Source organism: Sciurus vulgaris (genome assembly GCF_902686455.1).
Source record: "Sciurus vulgaris genome assembly, chromosome: 8".
Lineage (NCBI taxonomy): Eukaryota > Metazoa > Chordata > Mammalia > Rodentia > Sciuridae > Sciurus > Sciurus vulgaris.
The window spans coordinates 146,603,445-146,627,147 of NC_136468.1; the positions used below are offsets into that span (position 1 = coordinate 146,603,445).

General features: G+C 45.4%; 1 protein-coding gene and 1 long non-coding RNA gene across 3 annotated transcripts; one reads left to right on the top strand and one right to left on the bottom strand.

Annotated features, from left to right (window-relative positions):
• Nucleotides 1-432: 432 nt before the first annotated feature.
• Nucleotides 433-5,209, bottom strand: LOC306667206. Its single transcript, XR_013765473.1, has 3 exons — nt 5,021-5,209; nt 4,452-4,583; nt 433-1,747 (listed from the first exon to the last, which is right to left on the bottom strand). It is a non-coding gene; the product is annotated as an uncharacterized lncRNA (long non-coding RNA).
• A 144-nt stretch (nt 5,210-5,353) lies between these two features.
• On the top strand, nt 5,354-23,174 carry PSMD9 (proteasome 26S subunit, non-ATPase 9). 2 transcript variants are annotated; one of them, XM_079149642.1, is made up of 6 exons: nt 5,358-5,554; nt 10,345-10,447; nt 14,782-14,993; nt 16,914-17,015; nt 22,387-22,475; nt 22,800-23,174. In XM_079149642.1, the coding sequence occupies exons 1-6, from the start codon at nt 5,417-5,419 to the stop codon at nt 22,825-22,827; spliced, it is 672 nt and encodes a 223-aa protein (XP_079005768.1). In that variant the 5' UTR covers nt 5,358-5,416; the 3' UTR covers nt 22,828-23,174. The 2 variants fall into 2 exon arrangements, with proteins under 2 accessions (XP_079005769.1, XP_079005768.1); XM_079149643.1 differs by lacking the exon at nt 16,914-17,015 and having other exon boundaries at nt 5,354-5,554.
• The last annotated feature ends 529 nt before the right edge of the window (nt 23,175-23,703 follow it).

Below are 23,703 nucleotides of genomic sequence, written 5' to 3' on the forward strand. Positions count from 1 at the left end.
AAGAGTCGGGGTGTTGCTATGCTGCCCAGGCTGGGTCCCAACTCCCGAGCTCAAGAAATCTTCCCGTTTCAGCCTCCCAAGCAGCTGGGACTACTACATGGTGGAATACCAGGCCTTTTAAATATTGGAAAATCACATACTTTATTGAAGATATCTTATGCAGAAAAGTGCCTAGAAGTGTATAGTTCTGAATTTGCATAAACTGAACACATCTGTTTAATCAACTCAGATACGTGGACTTTTTTGTTGTTGTTTTTTATATGTTTGTTTTTTTGTTACTGGGGAGTGAATTAACCACTGAGCCACACCCCCAGTCCTTTTTTTGCACTTCTTTTATTTATTTATTTATTCTTATTTTTTACTGGGTATCGAACCCAGGGCTTTGTGCACACAAGGCAAGCACTCTACCAACTGAGCTATCTCCCCCAGCCCTGCACTTCTTTTAGAGACAGGCTGTCACTGAGTTGCTGAGCACCTCTCTTTTGCTGAGTCTGGCTTTGAACTCTCCATCCTCCTGCCTCACTCAGCCTCCTGAGCCACTGTGGTTACAGGCGTGTGTCACTATGCCAAGCCAGATGTGTGGTTTATATTGTCCTTTAGAACAAAAATATAGGGTAATTCAGGGGAAAAAGAAAATATGCATAATTAAGGTCAAACAAAACAGATGGAAACAAAATTTAAAAAACAAACCCACTGAAATCCTTTATCCATAAACAACCACAGCAGATGGTTTGGTCTTAGCTATACCTACTGTCTTCTAAAGATATATCCACATGTATGGATATACTTTCTGTAGATAATTTTTATATACTTTGTAGACACTCAGGGTATAAGTTTTCAGGTTTGTACTCATGCCTCTGTGTGTGTGTTTGTGTGTTTCATTGAGAGATTGTTTGCTGGGGTTGTAGCTCACTGGTAGAGCACTTGCCTAGCATGTGTGAGGCACTGGGTTTGAGTCTCAGCACCAAATATAAATAATTGATTAAAATAAAGGTCCATCAACAGCTAAAAATTAAATAGAATAAGAAGGATTGTAGCATAATTTGTTTAACCAATTCCTAGTACAAAGTATTAAATTGTTGCTAAGTCCTGGATGCAGCCAGGGTGATGTAGCTCACTTGAATGTAGCTTCACAGTCTGTAACATGTCCTTCTTTCCTTTTCAGGTGGTGGGGACCAAGTCCAAGGCTTCTACACACTAGGCAAGCATTCTACACTGACACGTGCGTGCCCCAGCCCAAACAATTCCTTTCTTGTTATTAATTTATTGTTTTGGTGCTGGGCATTGAACCAGAGGGCCATTCATTTTAAGCCAAGCCCAACACCATTGTTTTTTTAAATTACTGTGAACTAGCAGTCATATATAATCTGTTCTTAAAAGTCACTTTCTCCCCTGCCCCACACTTTGCTGAGGAACTAAATATTAACACCTTCCCTGTATTCGAGTTCTCTAGCAGAACAGTATCAATAAGAAGTAGGATTATAAAAAGGGAACTATTACATTGGTTTACACAACCAGAAGCTGGATAGGCCACAATCGTTGTCTGCTGGCCAGAGAGCTCAAGGAACTAGCACTGTGCAGTCCAAGAAGCTGACATTTCTCAACAAGATGATGAACCATACTACCCAGTCTGAGACAGAAGGCTTCTGGAAACTCCCTGGAGAATCACTGGCAGAGTCCACTTTGGAAGGGTGAAGGAGCAAGGGTCTGGTGTCCTCAGGCAAGCACGGCAGCCCTCAAGAACCCACTCAAGAAGAATGGAGCTTGCATCAGATGCTGCTGCTTTCTTATTTTTCCAACATTATTCCATCCCAGCCACCATCTATTGGATGGTGTTGCCCACCCTTAGGGAGGGTCTCCACTTCAATTTGCTGTGCCACATGCCAATCATTCCTAGACACAACCTCATTGACAAACTCGGAAGACTAAATCTTCCACATCTCTTAATCCAATCAAGTTGACAATTCAAATTAACCACTGCATTCACCTACATACCCACCCACCTTTCCCATCTCAGGCAATCATTTCCAGCATACTCTATACCCATACACAGGGGAGTTGATTTTGTTGTACAAATCACGATTCTTTATTGTGTGGTTCTCTGACTTGTGTTTCCTATGCTTAAATATTGGCACCTGTGATTGGCAGCCCTTTTGCTTCCTCCCTGCTCCATGTTGTTTTAGCACAGCAGGGTTGCCCTACTCTAGGCCACTGTCCTATAATTCCCTCTAGATTCCCAAAGAGCTGCATACCTGTCTTAGTCTGTTTTCTGTTGCTATAACAAAATACCTGAACCTGGATAACTTATGAAGAATAAAACTTTATTCAGTTCATGGCTGTAGAGGATGACAGGTCCAAAGTCAAGGGGCAACACCTGGTAAGGGTCTTATTTTTGCTGGTGGAAAATCCCTGCAGAGCTCTGACGCATGACACGCATTGACAAAACCAAGTGGGAAAGCACAGATAACAGCCCAGCTTTGCGGTGGGTCAGAGAATGATTCCCACAACCAGGAGCAATAGAGCTGGATGTTGGAGGAGGAGCTGGAGTCTGGCCTGCAATGCTCTTGGGGAGGGACGAGCAGGTGCTGAGACCCCGTGCTCAGAGGGAGTACACAGCCCATGTGCCAGAGACTGGGAAGTTCACAGTGGGGAGGAGGGAGTGGAGGGTGGGGCCAGAAGTCTAAAAGCCAGCAGCCATCAGAAGGATCTTGAAGGACAAGAAAAGTGCAGAAAAAAGCCACTGAAATCCTTTAAGCAGCAGAGTGACAATGTCCTCTTTGGAAAGGTTGTTCTGGTTGCTGTGGGAAATGGGTTAATGGAGACCAGTTCAGAGGCTTCTGCAATCAGGGAAAGCCTGTGGGGTGGGGATGGGAGTGGAGATGGAGTGGCCGATGGATCTGAAACTCTGAGGGCAGTGGAAGGCACAGGGTCCAGGTTCCACATAATCATCACAACCACAATGACAACAACAAGAAGTCATAGTGACACACAATAGCTCTGGTTTTCATTTGCCCTGGTGGGACTCTTCTCTCCCCACATTTTATTTGGAAAATTTCAGACCTCAGAGGAGTGGCAAGACAGTTTCCACAAACGTTGGACCTCCTTCCACTTGGATTTCTAGATGGTTATGTTCTGCTTTGCCCACGTGCCTGTATCTTTTTTTCCTGAGCCACTTGCAAGTTAGTTGCAGAAATCACCAATCTCCTTCGAATAAGGAGATTCTTCTATGTAATTGCCACGTCAGGATCTTATGAAAAATTTAAAGTTGATATACTAGAATTTAACATAAAGTTCATATTTGAATCTCACCAAGTGGCCCACTAATGACTAAGTGAAAAGCTAATGCTTTTTGAAAAAAAAAAAATCCACTATCTAATCAAAGAATAGGCAATGCATTCAGTTCTTCTCTTTCTCATTCTCTCTCTCTCTCCTCCCTCTCTCTCCTTTTCTTTCCTGTCAAGGTTTGAAGCATTTTTTTTAAAAAAAGAGATGACGGAACAAAATATAGGAGGCTAATGTAATCTGTCCCACTTCTACCTTTTCCTACTTTTCTTCTGTTGAAAGATTTTTCTAACTTTTTATTTTGAAATGATTTCACACTTACAAAAATTTGTAAAAAGAGTATAAAGACCCTTTGCATTTTCACCCAACCTCCTATCATTAATGTTTTCCTGCATTTATTTTGTTGTTCAATTGTGTACAAATATATATGCACATATATTTTTTTCTGACCCATGGATAAGTCTCCTCTCTTGTGTGTTAATAATACCGGGTGCACTTCCTTATGGCATTATCTTCTTCTTCTTTTTTTTTTTTTTTGGTGGTGCCGGGGATTGAACCCAGGACCTTGGGCTTATGAAGCAAGCACTCTACCAACTGATCTATCTCCTCTGTCCCCCTTATGACATTTTCTTATATAACCACAGTGTAAGCACTGCAATGTAGAAATTCAACATCAACAATATACTATCCATATTCAAATTCTCCAGCAGTCCCAAGAACACTGTTAATAGCTTTTGTTGAAGGGAGAAGATACTGGATCCAGTCAATAAATACACATTGTACTTAGTTCTTGCGTCTCTATTTCTCTATAATCTAGGCAGTCGCCTACCTAACCCCATCTCATCTGTGTGTATGTATGTGTGTTTCACAAGGGTGACCTTTCTGAAGCATTCGGGCCAGTTGTTTTGACAACACGTCCCCTTGCTTTGCATTTCTCTGTGTGTTTTCTCATGGCTAGGTTCAGGCCAAACATGTTTGAATACTTCCTAGGTGATGTGTCTTCCTCAATGCAGAATATTAGGGACTGGAAGATGTGCATTTAGTTATTCTCTCTTTTCTTTTTGGTCACTGTTTAAATGTTAGTTTATTGTAAAGAGATGAATGTACCAAACAGGGGAGGACTAGTGTGATGAGTTCTAGTTCTTTTGCAAACTGTTAGGCACACCTACCTGTTAAGTCTGATGGTTCGGTTCAGCTGGATTGCAACACTGGTTTCCCATTCGCTAGTTACACAGGTGGGTTATTGGGGGTGGTTTCCTCAGCCGTCAAGTGGGGATCATAATCCTCCTGGTTTCATGAGGCTGTTGAAATGACACATGTAAGACGCTGATTTCACAACAGTATCTGGCATATTGTAAGTATTTGGTAAATCATTATTTTCACTTTTTCCCCTAGTGCAGGGACGAGCTAGGTAAGTGCTCTACCAATGATCTAAGCCTCCAGCCCCTGATCGCCAGTCTTTTTACCAAAATTTACAGAGAACCGATTACACACTGCACAGACCTTCAGCACTCCAGCACCTAGGGTAGCGTGTGGCAGACAGGAAGCACTCAGTGAATATTTGTTGGCAGGACAGTCCTGTGATCTAGACTGCTATCAATGCACTGTACCATTTTTCACATGAGGAAACTGAGGCTTAGAGAGGTGAAGTAAGTTACCTAAAGTCACCCAGAGAACAATAAGTGTCAAGAGAGTGGATATGAACCGGATTCAGGGCAGGGAAGAAACCTGAACGTACTGTGTAAACCCTTAAGAGCTTTGGAGACTTGACAAGGTGAATGGGAGCGCCAGGGCAGAGTTCTCTGGCACATATATACAGCAGGCGCTCAATAAACGTTTGTTGCGTGAAGCAGAAACCCAAAGGAGTCATCTTGGGTGAGCTCATCCCAGACGCTTGCAGGCCTGTGAGTGTAGGGGCGTCATCAGAATCCAGTCTCCCTGGTATTATTTCGGTGGGCGTGCCCTAGGACCACGTGTTCTCAGAGGGTGTGGCTTGGAGTAACCCCGCCCCACGCCATGCTGGCGTCCTTGAACGGCTGCGGTATTTTGACCCGCGGGCGGAGCCGTAGCCGCTGTCTCCACCCGCGTCCGTACCCCGGAAGCCGGGCGTCCAGGATCCCGGCAGCGGTGCGCGATGTCTGATAGGGACGCGGGGCAGAGCGGGGGCTCGGCTGGGGCCCGCGCGGCGACTGTCAGCGACATCCACGAGCTGATGCGTCGCAAGGAGGAGATCGAGGCGCAGATCAAAGCCAACTACGACGTGCTGGAGGGCGTGAGTGCGGGCCCCGAGCCGGGCGGCGTGTGCCGGGGGCGGGAGGCCGCTCGGGCGCTGGGCCGTGGGGCCCCTCTCCGGGGTGGCCCGTGGGCAGCGGGCAGTGCGGCACAGCCCGGGCAGCCAGCAGCAGTTGGTTTCGAAGTCGTGGCCCGCGTCTGGGGAGGCTGCGTGTGCCCTGCGCTGTCGTCGCTGGTTGGCTGGTTTAGCCCTGGCGACGACCCCATAGGTGGGAGCTGCTGTTTCCCCCACTTAGAGCAGAGGTCGCCCAGGCATGGCTTAGACCTGCCTGGAGCCACAGAGCTAGAACTCTAGCGGAGGCAGGGTGGTACCAGCACCATGGGTCCGTAGTCAGAGCTTACCAGCTGAAGTTGCTGATATTTTTCCATCAGCGTCCATTAACCCTCGGTGCATGTGGGAGTCACTCGGGCACCTTGTTGATGCTGCATTTCTAACAAACTGCTGCGATGCTTAAGCTGGTGATCTGAGGACCACGCTTTGACTGACAGGTCGAGCCTTATATCGTTTTTGTCACTGGAAGAAATGGAGGCCTGAGTGGGTTGCCTAGTTAAGAAACAGCAGGAGTGGGTCCGGATCCCATCCTGTCCTACTCCAAAGGGAGATAGTTTTGTTAGGCCACCTAGCGCAAGACCAGCAGTTTGCAGAGGAAGAGTACGTTCATTACATCCAAATAGGTGTGATGGGATCCGTTCAGGTGATGGGAGAAAGATGACCATATGGAGGCCAAGATACCATTTTATTGGGTGCCGACTATAGGCCTGAAGAGTGCTGGTTTTTGGGTTATATCATGAAATCCTCACAACTACACCGTGAAGTTGTTGAGTGCCCCTTCAGCTCAGAAAGTTGCTCATGGTCATAAGTGGATTCGAGACCACAGACCTGTTCAGTCCAGAACTTTCTAGCAGATTGCCAGCAATTTCTCAAATCTTACTTTTCTACTGCAAACAGAACCATACACCTCTTGTATAGTTGTTACTTTGATATTGACCAATTTTTTACTTGGAAATTGTTATTTAAAAAAAATCTGTAAGTCCACTGTATATGGAAAAATGAAAATTTATTCTAATAGAAGGTAAAAGTACTTATTAAGGTGACATTATGCATTAATTGCTTCTAGCTAGCTTTTCTTGCCTGCAAAGGCTTGTGCCTGAAGTCCTGCTCTGTTTGATTTGTTTTTAAATGGAGAGTTAAAACTATAATTTTTTTGTTTTCCATGGATGAACCCAGGGGTGCTTAACCACTGAGCCCCATCCCCAGCCCTTTTTATTTTTTTATTTTGAGACAGGGTTTCCTTAAGTTCCTTAGGGTCTCACTGACTTTGAACTTGGGATCTTCCTGCCTCTGCCTCCTGGGCCCCTGGGATTACAGGCCTGTGCCAGGATGTTCAGCACATGCATTTCTTAGAATAAATCATAGGCACGAATCCCAGTAAACCTGAGTTAGGCAGGTTCCTAGAACTTAGTTATGGCAGCGGGAGCACCAGCTATGAAAGCAAAAATGATAAATTGGATTTCAAAATTAAAAAGAGGTTTCAAAGCACACAATGAAGGAGATGAAAAGACAATGCATAGGATGGGGAAAATACTTGCAAAATATCTGGTGAGGAGATGGCATCTAGAATATAGTAAGAGCACTTGCAGATCTACAGTAAGAAGACAGCCCAATCCAAGTATAAGCACAGGATCTGAGTAGACAATATGACTGGTCACTAAGCACCTGAAACAGTGCTAAACATGAGTGTGTGTAGGTGAAATGCAAATCAAAACCATGCTGATAGGCTACCTCTCACACCGGGAGGGCTGTCAAAAAATACATGTAAGAAGAAGCGTCTTGGTGGATATGGCACATCGGAAGCTTCGTGCCAGGTTAATGGGAGTGAAAAATAGTGCAGCTGCTGTGGAGAGTGGCAGTTCCTCAGAAGGTCACTTAGAGTGACCCCGTCACCCAGCAGTTCCATTCCTATAGGTAATACCTCAGGTCTTTGAAAAGACCCGTCCATACGGACCTCCACCTGTTTGTAGCAGAATTGTTGTAATGACTGAACGGTGGCCATGACCCAAATAAACCTTGAAAACACGACAAATGAAAGAAGTAGTCACCAGGCACCACATGTGGCATGATCCCTTTATGGAAACGCCAGTCTGGCACTGTGGTGCTCCCCCATAATCCCAGCTGCTTGGGAGGCTGAGGCAGGAGGATCGTAATTTCGAGGTCACCCTTGGCAGATTAGCAATATCCCGTCTCAGGATAAAAAGGAAAAGGGGTCTGGGGTGTAGCTCAGTGGTAGAGCACCACTGGGTTCAGTCCCCAGTGCTGTAAAAAACACATTTTTTGTTTGGCTCTAGCGCTAGTGTTTGGATGTCAAATGTCCCTGAAAGGCCCATGTATTCAGTGCTTGATCACTAGGGTGTGCTATGGGAAGTGGTGGAAGCTTTGAGGGCAGCCTGATGGGAGACAGGCCTTCGGAAGAATACCGGCACCCCAGCCCCTCCCCTCCGTTTTTCTCTTGCTGCCTGGCTTGCCACGTGAGCAGTTTGCTTTACCTCATGCCCTTGCCACAAGAGTGAAGCAGTCTCTCCACAGGGTGAGAACAATGGGTCTGTCCAGTCTTGGCCCAGAACCTTCAGGACCGTGAGCTGAAATAAATCCTTTCTCTTCCTATGTTAATCACCTCAGGTATTGTGTCATAGCTCGGGAACAGGCACATCCATAGAAAGTGGCTTAACGATTAGCAGAGGATTGGGGGAGGGGTGGTGTGATTGCTTCTGGGTGCAAGGTTTCCTTTTGGGATGTTCTAAAATTGATTATGGCGATGGTGGCACAACTCCAATATATTCAAAACCATTGAGTGGTACACTTAAATGAGTCGGTTGTATGGTATGTGAATTATTTCTCAGTAAAGCTGCTTTTAAAATGAACAGGTCCAAGACAGCATGTGATTGGGGGTATTATAAAGACCAGGTCTAAGTGGGGGACTGTGTATTGGATTGTTGAAGACTGAAAAGAAGTGGAAAATGGGAAGCATTTTGGAGTTAGGGTTGTTGAAGGCCCTGTGTGTGAGCCACCAGTGGTGTGGGTCCCACCTTGTGAGAAGCAGTGTCTTATGTAGTATTGATTCCTAGGGGCCAGTCACTCTTGGGAAGGCAGGAGACAGATACTGTAGCCTTTTGTGTTAAGGGTGTTTCTAACAGGATGCAGGTCTGCGGGTAGCCCCGAGGCTTCCAGAGAGAAGGCGAGGGAAGGGAACAGATAGCTGTCTCAGTACTGCCCACACTGGGCAGCTTGTCTCTGGATTGACCAATAATTACAGCCCCCCTTTATTAGTTTCTATGCACAGTAGTTTCCTTGGGCCTCTCTGAGAAATGACCACAATGTTGGTGGTTATAGGAATTGATTCTGTCACCGTTTTGGAGGTTGGAAGTCTAAAATCAAGGTGGTCCCTTTTGGAGGCCTTGAGAGGAATCTGTCCTGTGCCCCCTCCAGCATCATTTGGCGCCTGCAGTCCTTATCTTGCAGCTGTGTGACTTCAGTCCCTCACTCCATTTCCCCCTGGCCTTCAGTCCCAGTTGTGTCCCAGCGCCACCTTTGCTTTCCTGTTACAGTGTCACTGGATTCGGGCCCATGAGAATCCAGATGCTTTTGTCTGCAGATCCTTAGCTCCATCACATCTGCAAAGACCTTTCCCAATAAAGTCACATTCACAGGTTTGGGGGTTCGGGTATGGTCCTGCCTTTGGGCAGGTGTCCACTCAGCCCCTGCCCTGTGGATGTGCCGGCCCTGTGCTCATGCTCGTGGAGGTCAGTCGGGAGGTCTGGCAGCAGGGAGGAGGGAGGCGAATGCTGGTACTTCATGCAGCTGAGGAAACCAAGGAGGGGCAGGGGAGGGGCACAGGCCCAGATGCCCAGTGGGTCCGGGACAAAACAGGGATTCAAGCTGGTCTCACCTGCCCCTGCCTTACACCATGTGACATGTTTCATTGTTTTTGTGCTCTGTCCCTAAAGTGTTGAGGCAGGCGGAGTCTGGTGGCACACACCTCTACCTGTGGTCCTAGCTCCTTGGGAGGCTGAGGCAGGAAGATCTCTTGAGCCCAGAGGTTAGAGGCCAGGCTGGAAAACTAATGAGACCCTGTCTCAAAATAAAATAAAATAAAATGAATGTTAAAACAAGTGTATTGTTTTGAACAGGGAATCCAGTGTCACAGTCAAAATTTGAAGCCTGCAAAAGGATACAAAATGCAAGTCTTCCTCCTGGCCCGACCGACCTCCAGGGCCTCTGCCTGGAGGCAGCCAGTCTTGTCAGTATCTTTCCAAGGAGGAGAAGCATCTTGCAAAGGCCTTTTAGATCTTTAAGTTTTCAGAGGAATGAAAACCCAGCCACAGCTGGCGCTCAGTGGGGTTCTCACCCCCCTTCAACGTCAAGGTGACCAGCTGGGTGCCAGCTGCCTGTGGGAAGGAGGTGTGTAGGAGTCTTGGAGAGTGGGTCTCGGATGACACCCCGAGGGAGCCTCAGTTTCATGTGCACTGTTTGAACTTCTAAAAAGAATGTGTTCACGCATTATTTGTGTCATTAAAAATTAGGTCAAAGACTAATGCCCACCTCACAGGTGTCGTGGGGACCTGAGTGAAGCACCTGCTCTTGCTGAGCGGTCAGCATGTGACCATTTTCACCACTGTCCCCTTTATTTGGCTGAGAAAGGCACAGGTGTGGGGAATGGCGTCCAGAGAACGCTCCAGCTGTGAAGTCTTCTTAACCACTTGTCTTTCCTGCAGCAAAAAGGAGTTGGGATGAACGAGCCGCTGGTGGACTTGGAGGGCTACCCCCGGGCCGACGTGGACCTGTACCAGGTCCGCACTGCAAGGCACAACATCATCTGTGAGTGGCCCTCGGGGGCTCCCTGTTACCTGGCGGGAATGCTGAAGGCCCACACATGGAGTCGCCTGTGTTCAGGGTGTCTGCTGACCTCTCTCCTGATGCAGTTACCTCGCTGTCCCCCTCAAGGGACAGAATGAAGGGAGAGCATTAGACCCTAGGGTTCTACGTTGTACTTTCCTTGTTTTCATTTTGTTCTTAAGAAAAGTTCTTGATCTAACAACAGAAGCCCAAGTGCAGTGCTGCTTATAGTCCTGGTCAAATCTATTTCTGTTCATCATGAAATAAGTTTGGCTATTCATGGTAGTGACCCGACTAAGGTCACTTCAACAAAGACATGAAATGTGTCCAGTTTGAGAGTAGGCAGCACTGGGCTCGTGAGCAGAAGTCCAGGTTCCACATCAGCATTTGGGCCCAGCAGCCCATGTTCCAAGGCAGAAGAGGTAGGAAGGTTCACACCAGCCAGGACCTTTCCTGCCCATGCTGCCTCCTGCCCGTTTTGTCCACTTCTTTCCCCTCAAAGGCCCTCTTGTCCTTCAGAAGAGCTGGGGACATCTCTGCAGGCCCATCACTGTCCTGAATCCAGTGTTTTATGTAGTTTCCATGGAACTAGGGGAGAGCAGAGGTTGAGTAAGGTTTTGGTTTTCTGTTTCTCTTGTACCATGACCATGATTTCCTTCCTTAAACCCACACAAATCTCAATTTCTTGCTGTCGAGTTTGGTGCTCAGGATTAATTCAGGTTGAAAAGCAAAACAAAACAAAACAGAAAAAAAAAACCGCACAAATTGAGCTTAGTGCTGTGGCAGTGAGAGGTCCAGACGGGTCCCCACTGGACTAAAATCAAGGTGTCCACAGGGCTGGCTCCTTCGTGAGGCTCAGGGAAGAAGCCATTTCCTTGCCCATTCCGGCCTCTAGAGGCCACCTGCATTCCTGGCTCTTGGACTTCTCCATCTTCAAGGCCAGCATCTCATCTCTCCAACCTCTGAGTCTGTCTTCACCCCCTCTGTCTCTCCCCCTCTCGTCTTCCTCTTTCACTTACTCAGACCACTGTGAATTGAGCCATCTCCTCATCTCAAGGTCCTTAATCACATCTGCAAAGTTCCTTTTGCCATGGAAGGTCATGTGTTCCCAGACCTGAGCCTCTTTGGGGACACTCCTCACCCTGGCCCTGCTAGGCAACCATCATTCTCCACATGAAGTCCTATTACAAGGGAATTCATTGTCTGTGTTTTTCACTTAATGACTTCCATTCCATCTGTTTAACCCTGATTTCATATGCAGCCTGTCTTGGTATAAAGTCAAGCTTGGAGAAGCCCTGGGGGAACAGGTAACCTCAGGGTTTGACAGCTAAGATGCCAGTTTCCCCACAGCTACTTTTAGATAATGGGACATCTTCTTAGATTTTGTTCAAAGAAGAACTTCATTTGTACATTAAAATAAGTAGGAAATAGGGAGACAGAGAGAAGGGGAAAGCCATGTTAGTGTGACCAGCTCGAGGGAAGTTTGGGACTTTAGACCTATAGACTCCCTGGGATGTGGCAACGTGCTTCTGCATTAGGAGGACCCTGGGGGAGACTGGAGGAGCCCTGAGCTCCTGAGCACCTGCTGACTTATTGGTCTCCAAATGATTACTTTGACATTCCAACCATTTAGTAATAGTCCCCTAATTTGAAATGCTGGTAGTGCCACTTAGCACATTTTCTGTCATGCTCAGGTCCACTCCTGATCTTTTTTCACTGTCCTATTGATCTATTCTTTGGGTGCCAATGTGACGCCATCTTAATGACATTGTTACACCTAAGAATCTGTTGAACAATTCTTTTTCATTGGTCTTCTTTTGAAAAACTATTCTCATAAGTATATTGTTTTATTTTGTTTTTATTTTACTGGGGATTGAAAGTGGGCACTTTACCATTGAGCGACATCCCCAGCCTTTTTCTTTCTTTCTTTTTTTTTTTTTAATTCTGAGATGTGGTTTTGCTAGGTTGCTGAGTTTGTCTTTGAACTTGTGATCCTCCTGTCTCAGCCTTCTGAGCCACTGGGATTAGACAAGCACTGCCACGCACAGGTCTGTGTGATATAGCTTTTTTTTTTTTTTTTTTTTTTTTTGGTACTAGGAATTAAACTCTGGGGTGCTTTACCACCAAGCTGTATACTTACTCTTTTTATTTTTCTTTTCTTTTTTTATATTGTAGTTATAGATGGATAGCATCCATTTGTTTTATATGTTTATTTTTATGGGGTTCAAGGATCAAACCCAGTACCTCACACATGCTAGGCAAGTTCTCTGCCACTGAGCTACAACCTCAGCCCCTATTTTTCTTTTTCAAAACAGGGCCTGGCTAAGTTGCCTACACCGACTTCAAACTTGTGATCCTCTTGCCCCAGCCTTTGGAGCTGCTGGGATTATGTTTTGTTGTTTTATTTTTTCTGATACAGGGTCCCACACATTGTTTTTGTTGTTGTTAAGTGCCTTGCTAAGTTGCTGAGGTTGGCTTTGAACTTGTGACCCTCCTGCTTCATCCTGAGCCAGTGGGATTACAGGTGTGTGCCACCAGCTCACATGTTGTTTTTGTGTTTGTGTATTACTTGTCAGAGAAAGGGCTTCATTGTGGCATGTTTGTACAGGTGTTTAATGTACTTCAACTATCCACCCATGACTCTTTCTTACCCTCCCTCTTCTCACTAGTCTACTGAATTTTTTAAATGGATTTTATTTTTCACAAGTTTAGATTTACCTAAAAATTGGGAAAACGTCTAGAGAGGTCCCACATACTTTGTAACCCAGTTTCACATGATTAACAGCTTGTTATTCTGTACATTTGTTGCAACTGCAAATCTGGTTTTTAAAATCTACTGTGGAAACATTTATCCAGGAAAAGAGAAACATTTTGAAATCTGGTTAGAATTGTAATATATTGTAAATAAAGTCATTCTTTCTATTACCCAGTAAGTGTATATTGAGTACTGACTATGTGTTGGGCGTTGCTGGAGATTCTGGAGATCCTCATGGACCTTACCACGTGGTGGTGGGGTCTTTCCATTTTTGACCTTGCTGCCCAGGATCTGTCTCCATTCGCTCAGGTTCTTTCCTCACATCTGCTCCTGTGCTTGAGTACTGGAGTCCCGTTATACCTGAGGGCCTTGCCTTTGCTCCATCTTGACAGGGATGGAGGAACCAGGTCAGGTGGCCCAGAGGCCCATAGTCAAAGGCTCCTGGAAAGTCTGACAGGCTGCGTCCTACGGATACCAGATGTGGGTTTTTGTGTCCAGGCCTTCTTTGAAACTCGGCAGAGGAATTCGTGTGAGCAATCTGACTTGAACAAAGAGGTGGAATCCAGCATAGTCTGATAAGGTGTTTTGAGATTAAAAAAAAAAATCAGTTATCAAATTTCCAGCTGCTTTGCTGAACTAGCCTAATGGCAAGACTTGTTTGAGTGGCCTGGTGATTATTTAGAATTAGCCTTTATACCAGAAAATCAGAGGATTTTACTCACAAGCTCCCAGTTTCCAGTTTTTCTAGAAAAATCAAAGATTTGGAGACACTTGCCCTTGCTTCCAGAGTCCAACTGTGAGCACTGAGAATGTTTTTAAATTGATTGTGGTGACCTAGGAACAGAGTGGGAGGACAAATCTTGAGCAAGACAAGGGACCTTCCCCCCGAAGCCTGCTGTCTAGAGAGGAAAGCAGCTAGGGAACAGGTCATCACCGTCAGTATGAATACACAATCATGTAATGCCACATCATGTACAACCACAGAATGGGATCCTAATTAGAATAAGTTAGATTCCATGTGTGGATAATATGTCAACATACAGTCTATTGTCTTGTATATCTAAAAATAACAAAAAAAAATTTTTAAAAATTCTCATATGCTAGGAGGGGGACTTTAGCAAGCAATTGCTGCCTCTCCCAGACAGAGCAGAGTGCTCCGGGCGTGTATTATGCAGCTTATGCCTCGATTTTCCTTCTCAAACTTTCAGGAGCAAAGTGACATCTTTTCTTGGGCCCTGCCCACCTTACCCAGTGCTTGAGCACTGTGCTTGCCCCTCACTCACATCTACTTCTACTCTCCTTCAGGTCTCAGCCAGGGCTGCACTGCCTTTGGAAGCCCTGCTGATATCCTGCACTGACTGGGGCCATACAGGCATCACCAGATGTCATTGCAAATAGCTGCTTCCTCTCTAGGCAGCAGGCTTCAGGAAGAAGGCCCTCTTGTCTTGTTAGGATTTGTCCTCAGCCTCTTCCCTAGGTCTGGCATGTAAAAGGCCTTGTTAAATGCTAGGGGAGTGAATGCGGGTGTCGTGTGGCGCTGATGTGATGGTTCTCCCCCCAGGCCTGCAGAATGATCACAAAGAGGTGATGAAGCAGGTGGAGGCGGCCCTGCACCAGCTGCACGCTCATGACAAGGAGAAGCAGGCGCGGGACTTGGCTGAGGCCCACAAAGAGGCCATGAGCCGCAGGTTGAGCCACAGCGGGGGCCACAGCCTGCCACAGGCCTTCGCCAGAGTGAACAGCATCAGCCCTGGCTCTCCAGCCAGCATTGCGGTAATCCAGCCCAGCCCCAAGTCCACGCCCAGGGAGGCGCACCGTAGGTGGGGTGGCTGTGGGGACCCAACCCACTCTCGGTGCTGTGGCTCTGAATTCCTTTACACTTCAACAAACACTGGCAAGGCCTACTGTGTATGGGGGGATCAGGATTTTGGAGAGGGGTCAAACCCTGCTGTTCACCAAACTGGTGGGGGGAGAGACCTGTTCCCAGTGACAGCTGGGACATAAGTGGAAGGTGAGAAATGTCCCCAGAGGGAAAGGGACTCTCTTTGGGTTCATTTTAGTGTGGTACTGGATAGTAGGTGAGAATGCCTGGTTGCCATTTGCTAAATGATGTGTGTCTCACGGGGTTGGTTCGTTTGTTTAATTTAATAGCATCATTGAGATACGATTCACATGTCATAAATTACCCATTTAAAGCATACAATTCAGAGGCTTTTAGTGTTTTCACAGAGCTGTGCATCTATCACCATAATCAATTTAAAAACATTCTCAGGAGAATGAATCTGAGATACCTTTTCTGTGTTCACATATGAATACAGGACCAATGTAACTCCACATCATGTACAACCACAAGAATGGGATTCTAATTAGAATAAGTTAGACCCCATCTATGTATCATATGTCAAAATATGTTCTATTGTCATGTATATCTAAGAAGAACAAAAAAAATTTTTTAAAAATTCATTCTCATTATCCTACAAAGAAGCCCTGGACTCCCAGGCAGCTCCCTGGGACATGGCACCCTCCAGTCTGCCTTCTGTCTTGTTGGTTTGCCTGTCGTGGGAGTGGGAGTCATTCACAGAGCAGTCTTCCTGGGTCTGGCTGCTTTTCTGGCTTCTTTTGTGCAGTGTTGGCTTTCCAGGTTCATCTGCATTGCAGTGGCGCCTGTGCTTCTTCCTTTTTGTGGCTGAACAATATTCTGCATGGCTACCCCAAATTCTGTTTACTCATTGGTCAACTAGTAGGCATGTGGATCGTTTCCACTTTAGGGCTATTAAGAATAGGGCTGTTGGGCTGGGGTTGTGGCTCAGTGGTAGAAGATTTACCTAGCACGTGCGAGGCACTGGGTTCGATTCTCAGCACCACGTACAAAAATAAATAAAACAAAATGAAGGCACTGTGTCCATCTACAACTCAAAAATTAAAAAAAAAAAAAAAAAAAGAATAGGGCTGCTGGGGACATTCATATCTAGGTTTGAATGTGGACTTGCAGTTAAGTTAAACTCCACACCTATCCCTCTGGGATAGGTGCTAATCTTTACTTCATTTGACCCATGAGGAAAAGCTTTGAAGACCTGAAGTGACCTGTGCTGACACAGATAGCTCCCAAGAGGCGGAACTGGGTCCTGAATTCAGGCCCTGCCATTCATCTTGTGGTCACTAATATCACAGGATGGCACGTTGTATCCAAGCTCTGTGTTATTCCTCACTGTGTCCACAGCTTCGAGCTCAGTGCTATAGTTGGTTCACGACCAATGTTAGTTAAGGCTGAGTGAGTGGTGATCTTCCTTCTTGAGACCCAGAGCAAAGGGTCACTCTCATCCTGGACAGCACTATGCCTGTGGCTGCTTATCTGAACTTCTAGTGCAAAAATCTGTCTCATCTAAAACTTGACCTCTGGACAAAATGGATTCAGACTGGCTTGCCTCTTTCTGCCTTTGAACCTGGGCTTGGGCCCCAGAGAGAAACGTTTTTCTGGAGAAACCTAGATGAAACCCTCGGGAGGAAGTGGACCAATTGCCTACTGTCCCTTCCTGAGTGAGGTATTTAAATCCCTGACTTTGCATTCAGCCTACTGTTCTCCCTTATAGGAAATCTGCTCTTGACCTTGGCTTTGAATGGGTCTTGAAGGGTAAAGAACTCCAGAAACACATGACCCCTTGCCTCAGTTTTCATTTTCTCTTCTCTCTTTAGGGTCTGCAGGTAGATGATGAGATCGTGGAGTTTGGCTCTGTGAACACCCAGAACTTCCAGTCACTGCATAACATCAGCAGTGTGGTTCAGCACAGCGAGGGGGTGAGTTGGGGAGTCGGGGGTCCCTGGCATGTTGGCATGTACTTATACTGGGGCTACAAACAACAGAAGTGAACAGCTCACTGTTCTGGAGGCTAGGGAGTCCAGGAGGAAGGCCCTGCAGACTCAGGGTCTGGTGCAGGATGCTTCCCTTTCCACAGAGGGCACTTGCCACTGTGTCCTCACGTGACAGAAGCCATGAGTGAGCTCTCTGGGGTCTCTTCTAAGGGCATGAGTCCTGTCATGAGGGCTCCACTCTCATGGCCTGACCCCTAGCAGAGGTCCCACCTCTTGGTACCAGCACACTGGGGATCAGGATTTCTGCATATGAATTGGAGGAGGGGACCCAGACATTCAGAAGGTAGCGCTCGCTCAGCATTGCCTGGGCCTGGAGTACTGATGGGCCCCCGGCTGCCTCACAGCTGTTGCTTAGAGCAGTCTCTGCTCAGAGCCTTGGCACATGCTGTTCCCTCTGCCCTGAGGCTTTTCCTTCCTCGCCTCGCTCATCTTTACACTTCAGACACCCTCTGCAAGGCCTTTCCTAGCCACCCTACCGAAAACCCCCCTCCTGTTTCCTGTTCATGTTTTCCTATAACAGTGTTTCTGGGGGACTGTTTGCTTTGGCACATGACTTCCTCTTTTTCACCGTTGCATAGTACTCTGCCATGTGAATAGAGTGCAGTTGTTCATCACTGTGTTATTGGGGTTGTTTAGCTATTGCCAGCTTTGTCCAGTGTAGAGTGAGGTGTACTGCATGTGACTGCACACGTGTGCTTCTCTGAGAGTGTGCACATTTAAAATCGTAGTAGGTAATTTGATAAAGTTTTACCAATTTATACCCTGACATATGTGTATTGATCTTTTAAATTTTTGCTAAGTTGACATTTTGTTTTAATTTGTATTTTCCTAACTACTGGAAAAGTTGAATATCTGTTTTTATATATTTAAAAAAAATTATTTTCATGGTGTTGGGGATGGAATCCAGGGCCTCGAGTATGCTCTACCACTGAGCTCCAGCAACATCCCCTTTATTTATTTTATGTGAGTCAGGGTCTCACTGTGTCCTCCAGGCTGAACTCAAACTTATGATCCTCCTACCTCAGCCTTCTGAGTAGTGGGGATTGCGGGTATATCCACTACGCCGAGTTGATATGTTCATTATTTTCATTTGTTTGAATTGTCCATTTTATGGTTTGTCTCATTTTTTTCTACTTACTGAGTTATTTACCCTTGATTTGTAGGGATTCTTTATATTTCCTAGATATTAAACCTTTGTCTTTTATACATGTGCATATGTTTTATCCCAGTTAGTTCCCTGTCTGCATGTATGGTGAATCTGCTTGAATTTTTAAACACTCAGATATCCATGTTATTGAATTTATTAATTTTACAGGGTCCTTCTCTACCACAATCAACTTGAGAATTTGAATAAAGTACAGTGCAATGCATAGAAGTCCAGTGCCAATCAAACAGGAATGGATTAGGACTTGATTTGTGTACACTTGAACCATTTTAGTTTGTTTAAAACAGACAAGTTGAAATTCAAACTCTGCTGCCGTCTCCCCATTTCCAGCATAGTATAACATTAAATAACATTTCTAGCCGGGTTGTGGAGGGCTTTGCTGAGTTACTGGGCTGACTTTGAACTCGAGATCCTCCTGCCTCAGTCTCCTGAGCTGCTGGGATCACAGCATTAAACTTCCATCTGGTTGCCATGTCTTGTCTCTGTAGCCTCCTTTCCCATGTTGTTTGTCTTTGTCGCTTTGTACCTTTGCTCCTCTGCCATATTGTATTGAGGCCTCTGGGAGCAGTGTTGACATAGGTTCATACTGTCACCTTTATCCAGATTCTCTTTTCTTCTTTTCCTTAGCTTGTGGTATGTTGTGGTTACTCTTTTCTGTCCTGTTCCTTCATGCACACACTGTTACATTTTGCAGTTGTCTTGGCTTGTTGTTACAGGTTTGACTGTGAATATATCTTGCTGTTAAATTCTGGAAGAGGGAGTACATCCACACAGAAGAAAACAAAACTAAAGTACATACAGTGAGGTTTCCCACCACAGGCCGGCTGTGTGTCCTCCCAGAAAGTCTGCTCACCCGCCAGTGCAGAGAACTGTTGGCTGTTTTAGTGAGGGTGGATTTACCTACAGCAGGATCCACCCTTTTCTGCGTACAGTCCTGAGAGTTGCTAACAGGTGTGTGGTCACCCCACTGCCTCCAGGGTGAAGAAGCAGCCACCACTCCCTAAATTGCCTCAGATCCCTCTGTGGTTAATGCTTCCCCACATGACCACTCACCTGTGCTCCATCCCTCTAACTTCACCTTTTCCAGAATGTTGCAGAAATGCAGCCATACAGTGTGCAGCCTTGTAAGCCTGGCTCCTTGGACTCAGCAGAACAGACTCAGAATCTTCTGCGCTGTTCTGGGCATCTGTCGCTCGTTCCTTCTTAGTACTGAGCTCTACTTCTCTGTGGCAGTCGTAGCACAGACTGCTAATCCATTGACCAGTGAGGGACATTTAGGTTGTTTCCCGTCTTAGGTGAATATTAGTAATAGCTACGTATGCTTTTTCTATTCCTGGGGCTTGGACCAGTGCGCTCCATCCCCGGCCCCTTTTTTTATTCTGAAACAAGTTCTCCTTAAGTTCTTGAGCCCTTTCCTTGCCATCCTCCTGCCTCAGCCTGCCAGCTGCTAGGATTACAGGCATGCAATAGTGACTGGTTCTTAATCTGCCTTTTCTAGGTAAATACATTCTCAGTTTGGTTGTAGAACTATAAATTCTTCCTTACAACATTTTTAAGCAAACAAATTTTGTTCAAAAGAAATTTCATGGGGAATTCCAATATGACAGTTAGATACATGTTGAGCTGTGGTAGGTTGGTTGGGGTTTGGGTTGTAAGACCAGAGCCTGCCTGGTCTCAGGCTCGTTCAGTCCCCACCTCCATCCTCCTAGAACCAGAGCTCAGCTTGAGAATCAAGGATCTGGATTTCCATTGTCTGTTCTTGAATTTTTAAAAACCCCAAAACAGCATTCTGTTGTTACCCATTTAGGTAGTTTACAATTATGTGGAAGTAGGAAGATAAACATTCTTGTAGATAAATCTGTTTCTTCAAATCACTTACTACAGGTGCAGTTTCTGGATCAAATGCATATATTTTTTAAAAATATCTTGAATTAAAAACATTATTGTCTGCCTAGAGTTGTGACTTAGTGGTAGAGCATTTGCCTAGCTCTGGGTTCAGTTCCCTGCATTACAAAAATAAATAAATAAATAGTCTTTATTATACAAACAATGCATATTTTGTTCAGTCATAAAAAGGAATGAGCCAAAGCATTCTTTAGTGAGAAAAGTAAAGCAGGAGGCATCATAATACCTGGCCTTAAATTACACTTCAGAGCTAGCGCAACAAAATCAGCATGGTATTGCACCAAAAATGGCAAGAAGACCAATGGAATAGACTAGAAGACACAGAGACAAACCCATATAAATAGTTCCCTCATACCAGACAAAGGCACAAAAAACATAACATTGGAGAAGAGATAGCCTCTTCAACAAATGGTGCTATAAAAATGGAAATCCATATGTAGTAGAATGAAATTTAACCCCTGTCTCACACCTTGCACAAAACTCAAAGTATATCAGAGACCTAGGTATGGGGCTTCAGCTGTAGCTCAGAGTACTTGCCTAGTATGTGGGAGGCACTGGGTTCGAACCCCAGCATCACATACAAATAAATAAATAAAATAAAAGTATTATGTCCATCTACAACTTAAAAAAAAAAAAAAAAGACCTAGGTGTTGGACCAGAAACCCTGCATCTAATAGAAGAAGATGTAAGGCCAGCCCTCTAACATGTTGTCTTAGGAACTGACTTCCTCAGCAAGACTCAAAGCACAAGAAATAAAATTAAAAATCAATAAATGGGATAGTATCAAACTGAAAAGCTGCTTCACAGCAAAGGAAACAAGAGAATGAAGAGAGAGCCTACAAAATGGGAGAAATCTTCCCAACCCGTACCTTAGATAAGGCGTCCATTTCCAGGACATACAAAGAACTGAAAAAGCTTAACACCAAAAAACCAAATAACCCAATCAACAAGTGGGCAAAGGAACTAAACAGACACTTTTCAAAAGAAGAAATATGAACTGTCAACAAATACATGAAAAAATGTTCAACATCTCTAGCAATTAGAGAAATGCAAATTAAAACTACACTGAGATTTCATCTCATTCCAGTCAGAATGGCAATTATCAAGAATACAAGTGACGATAAATGTTGGTGAGGATGTGGGGAAAAGGCACACTCATACATTGCTGGTGGGACTGCAAATTGGTGCAACCACTCTGGAAAGCAATATGGAGATTCCTAAAGAACTAGGAATGGAACCACCATTTGACCCAGTTATCCCACCCCTTGGTATATATCTAAAGGATTTAAAATCATCAATGTTTACAGCAGCACAATTCACAATAGCTAAGCTATGGAACCAACCCAGGTGCCCTTCAACAGATGAATGGATAAAGAAAATGTGATATATATGTACAATGGAATATTAGCCATAAAAAATGAGTTTGTGACATTTGACTGTAAATGGATGGAACTGGAACTATCATGCTAAGTGAAATAAGCCAATCCCAAAAAACAAAGGATGAATGTTCTCTCTGATATATCACTGTGATATGTCAATGTTATCACACAACAAGGAGGGAAGGGAAGAATAGAAGTTCAATAGATAAGACAAAGAGGAATGAAGGGTGATGAAAATCTTGAATTAGTGGTGCTGGTTCACAATTCTAAATATACCAGAACCCACCAAACTATTCTTCAAAATGGCAAAAAAAAAAAAAAAAAAAAAAGCAGCATATTTGTCATTTAAGAAAAATCACAGAGTGCAATAATCACACAGTGTTGAAAGGTCTCTCCGCTCAGTCCTCCTAGGCATGCGCCAACTCTTGGGCGGGGCTATAGCAGGAAACAAACTTGGAATCCTTCTGCCTCAGCTTCCTGAATTTCTAGGATTGTAGACATGCACTGTGCCTAGCTGAACAATACTTCATAGATGGGTATTTTGAGTATTCTCAGTAAGTGGAATGAACACTTTATTTTCGTATCATCTCGTACTTTTCTAAAATGTATCTTACATGTACCTTGCAAAGATTTTTTTGCAGGAACACGATTCTCCAGCATGGTGGTACCAATTTGTTGTCCCACTGGCCCCAAGAGTGCACCATCCACATTGTTGCCAACTGCAGGATTTTGCTTTTAAATTTCAAATCTCAATCAACTAGGTGGACCCAAAATGGCATGTCAGCATTTGAACCTGAATCCTTTTGAATATGAAGTTGAACCTGAAATAATCCTGTTTTCCTTTCAGAGACCCCTGAATGTGACCGTGGTCCGCAGAGGTGAGAGACACCAGCTCCGGCTTGTTCCAACGCGCTGGGCCGGGAAAGGCCTGCTGGGGTAATGTATCTGCCTCACTCATTCACGCTGCGGGCAGTGTCAGTGAGTGTTCGTTAGACATACAGCGGGGAATTCTGGGGAGCTTGCTGAATGATGGGAATCCCCAGAATGTGTAGAAACTGGAGACAAAGGCTTGCCGCAGGGAGGAGGCTGCAGGCATAGAGGCAGAGGGGCCCTGGGTCTCCTGAGAGTCTCTGGGCCCTTCATGCCCAGGGTGTTTGCTTTAAGAGAATGAAAGGGTGTAGACGAGCTGCCCATGTGGCCTCACTGCTTGCCCTTCTGCGTGGGGCAGCCAGGCTGACGCCATTCCTCTTCTCCTTCCAGCTGCAACATCATCCCTCTGCAGAGATGACTGCCCTGGGAGACGGCAACAGGAGAGCTTCTTCCCGTGTCCTGGACGTGGGCCTGGGGGGATTTCCTCATTCTCTTTCCCGCCCCAAGCGTAAGGATCTGAAAGAGGCTGGAAGCCTGACATCTGGGTGGTGGACACGCCGTGGCCTCCCATTGTGACCTCTCTGGATTAAGGCATTGTTAAAAACATGATTTGTGCTTGGCCTCTTTGGCACATTGGGCCATGCCCCCAAATGGGAATTCTCTGGATTGTGGGCAAGTGGGCAGCAGTTATTCTGGCAGGTGCTGATGTGACTTTATTCCTCTAGGAATTTTGTTTTTCAAATAAACACCGTTTTGCAGTTCTGATATGACTGTGTTATCACCTAGCCCAATTTCTTAGGAACCTCTCAAACCTAAGCTAGGTGGGGTTGGAATATTCTTAAAGCTGAGCCAAAAAAAAAAAAAAAAAGAAAAGGGCCAGCAACTGGGCTGAAGTCAAGATCTGACCAGCATCTTTCCTTGCATTGAAACACTGCTACTCTGGACCAGAAAGTGCTAGTTTGGCGTATCCTTAGCAGTTGAGTCCTCTCAGCCACCACGGCTCCCTTTGGAGGATGAGGAAAGGCAGGAGGTTTCCTGGGTAGCCCAGTGTGGTGCCAGCTTCCTCTTCAGTAACTCACCAGAGGGCAGCCAGCTCCCTTCACTTCTGAAATAAAAACTCCTGCAAATTAGCTTCAAATTTGACTTTTTATCCTTGAACTTTCCAGCCATGTCCTGAGAACAACAGTTTTATTTTTGTAAACTGAGGTGTGCTTGAAATTGCTGATGGAAACAGTGTTTACAGGTCTGACCTCAAAAAGGCTGCTGCTTTCTTCCTTCTCTCTTCTGGATGTCA

What these genes read in the sequence shown, in the direction of transcription:
- PSMD9 (XM_079149642.1), top strand. Translation starts at nt 5,417, where the DNA reads ATGTCTGATAGGGACGCGGGGCAGAGCGGGGGCTCGGCTGGGGCCCGC. An exon ending in TGCAAGGCACAACATCATCT is followed by an intron (nt 10,448 to 14,781) that starts GTGAGTGGCCCT and finishes TTCTCCCCCCAG; the next exon opens with GCCTGCAGAATGATCACAAA. An exon ending in TGGTTCAGCACAGCGAGGGG is followed by an intron (nt 17,016 to 22,386) that starts GTGAGTTGGGGA and finishes TTTTCCTTTCAG; the next exon opens with AGACCCCTGAATGTGACCGT.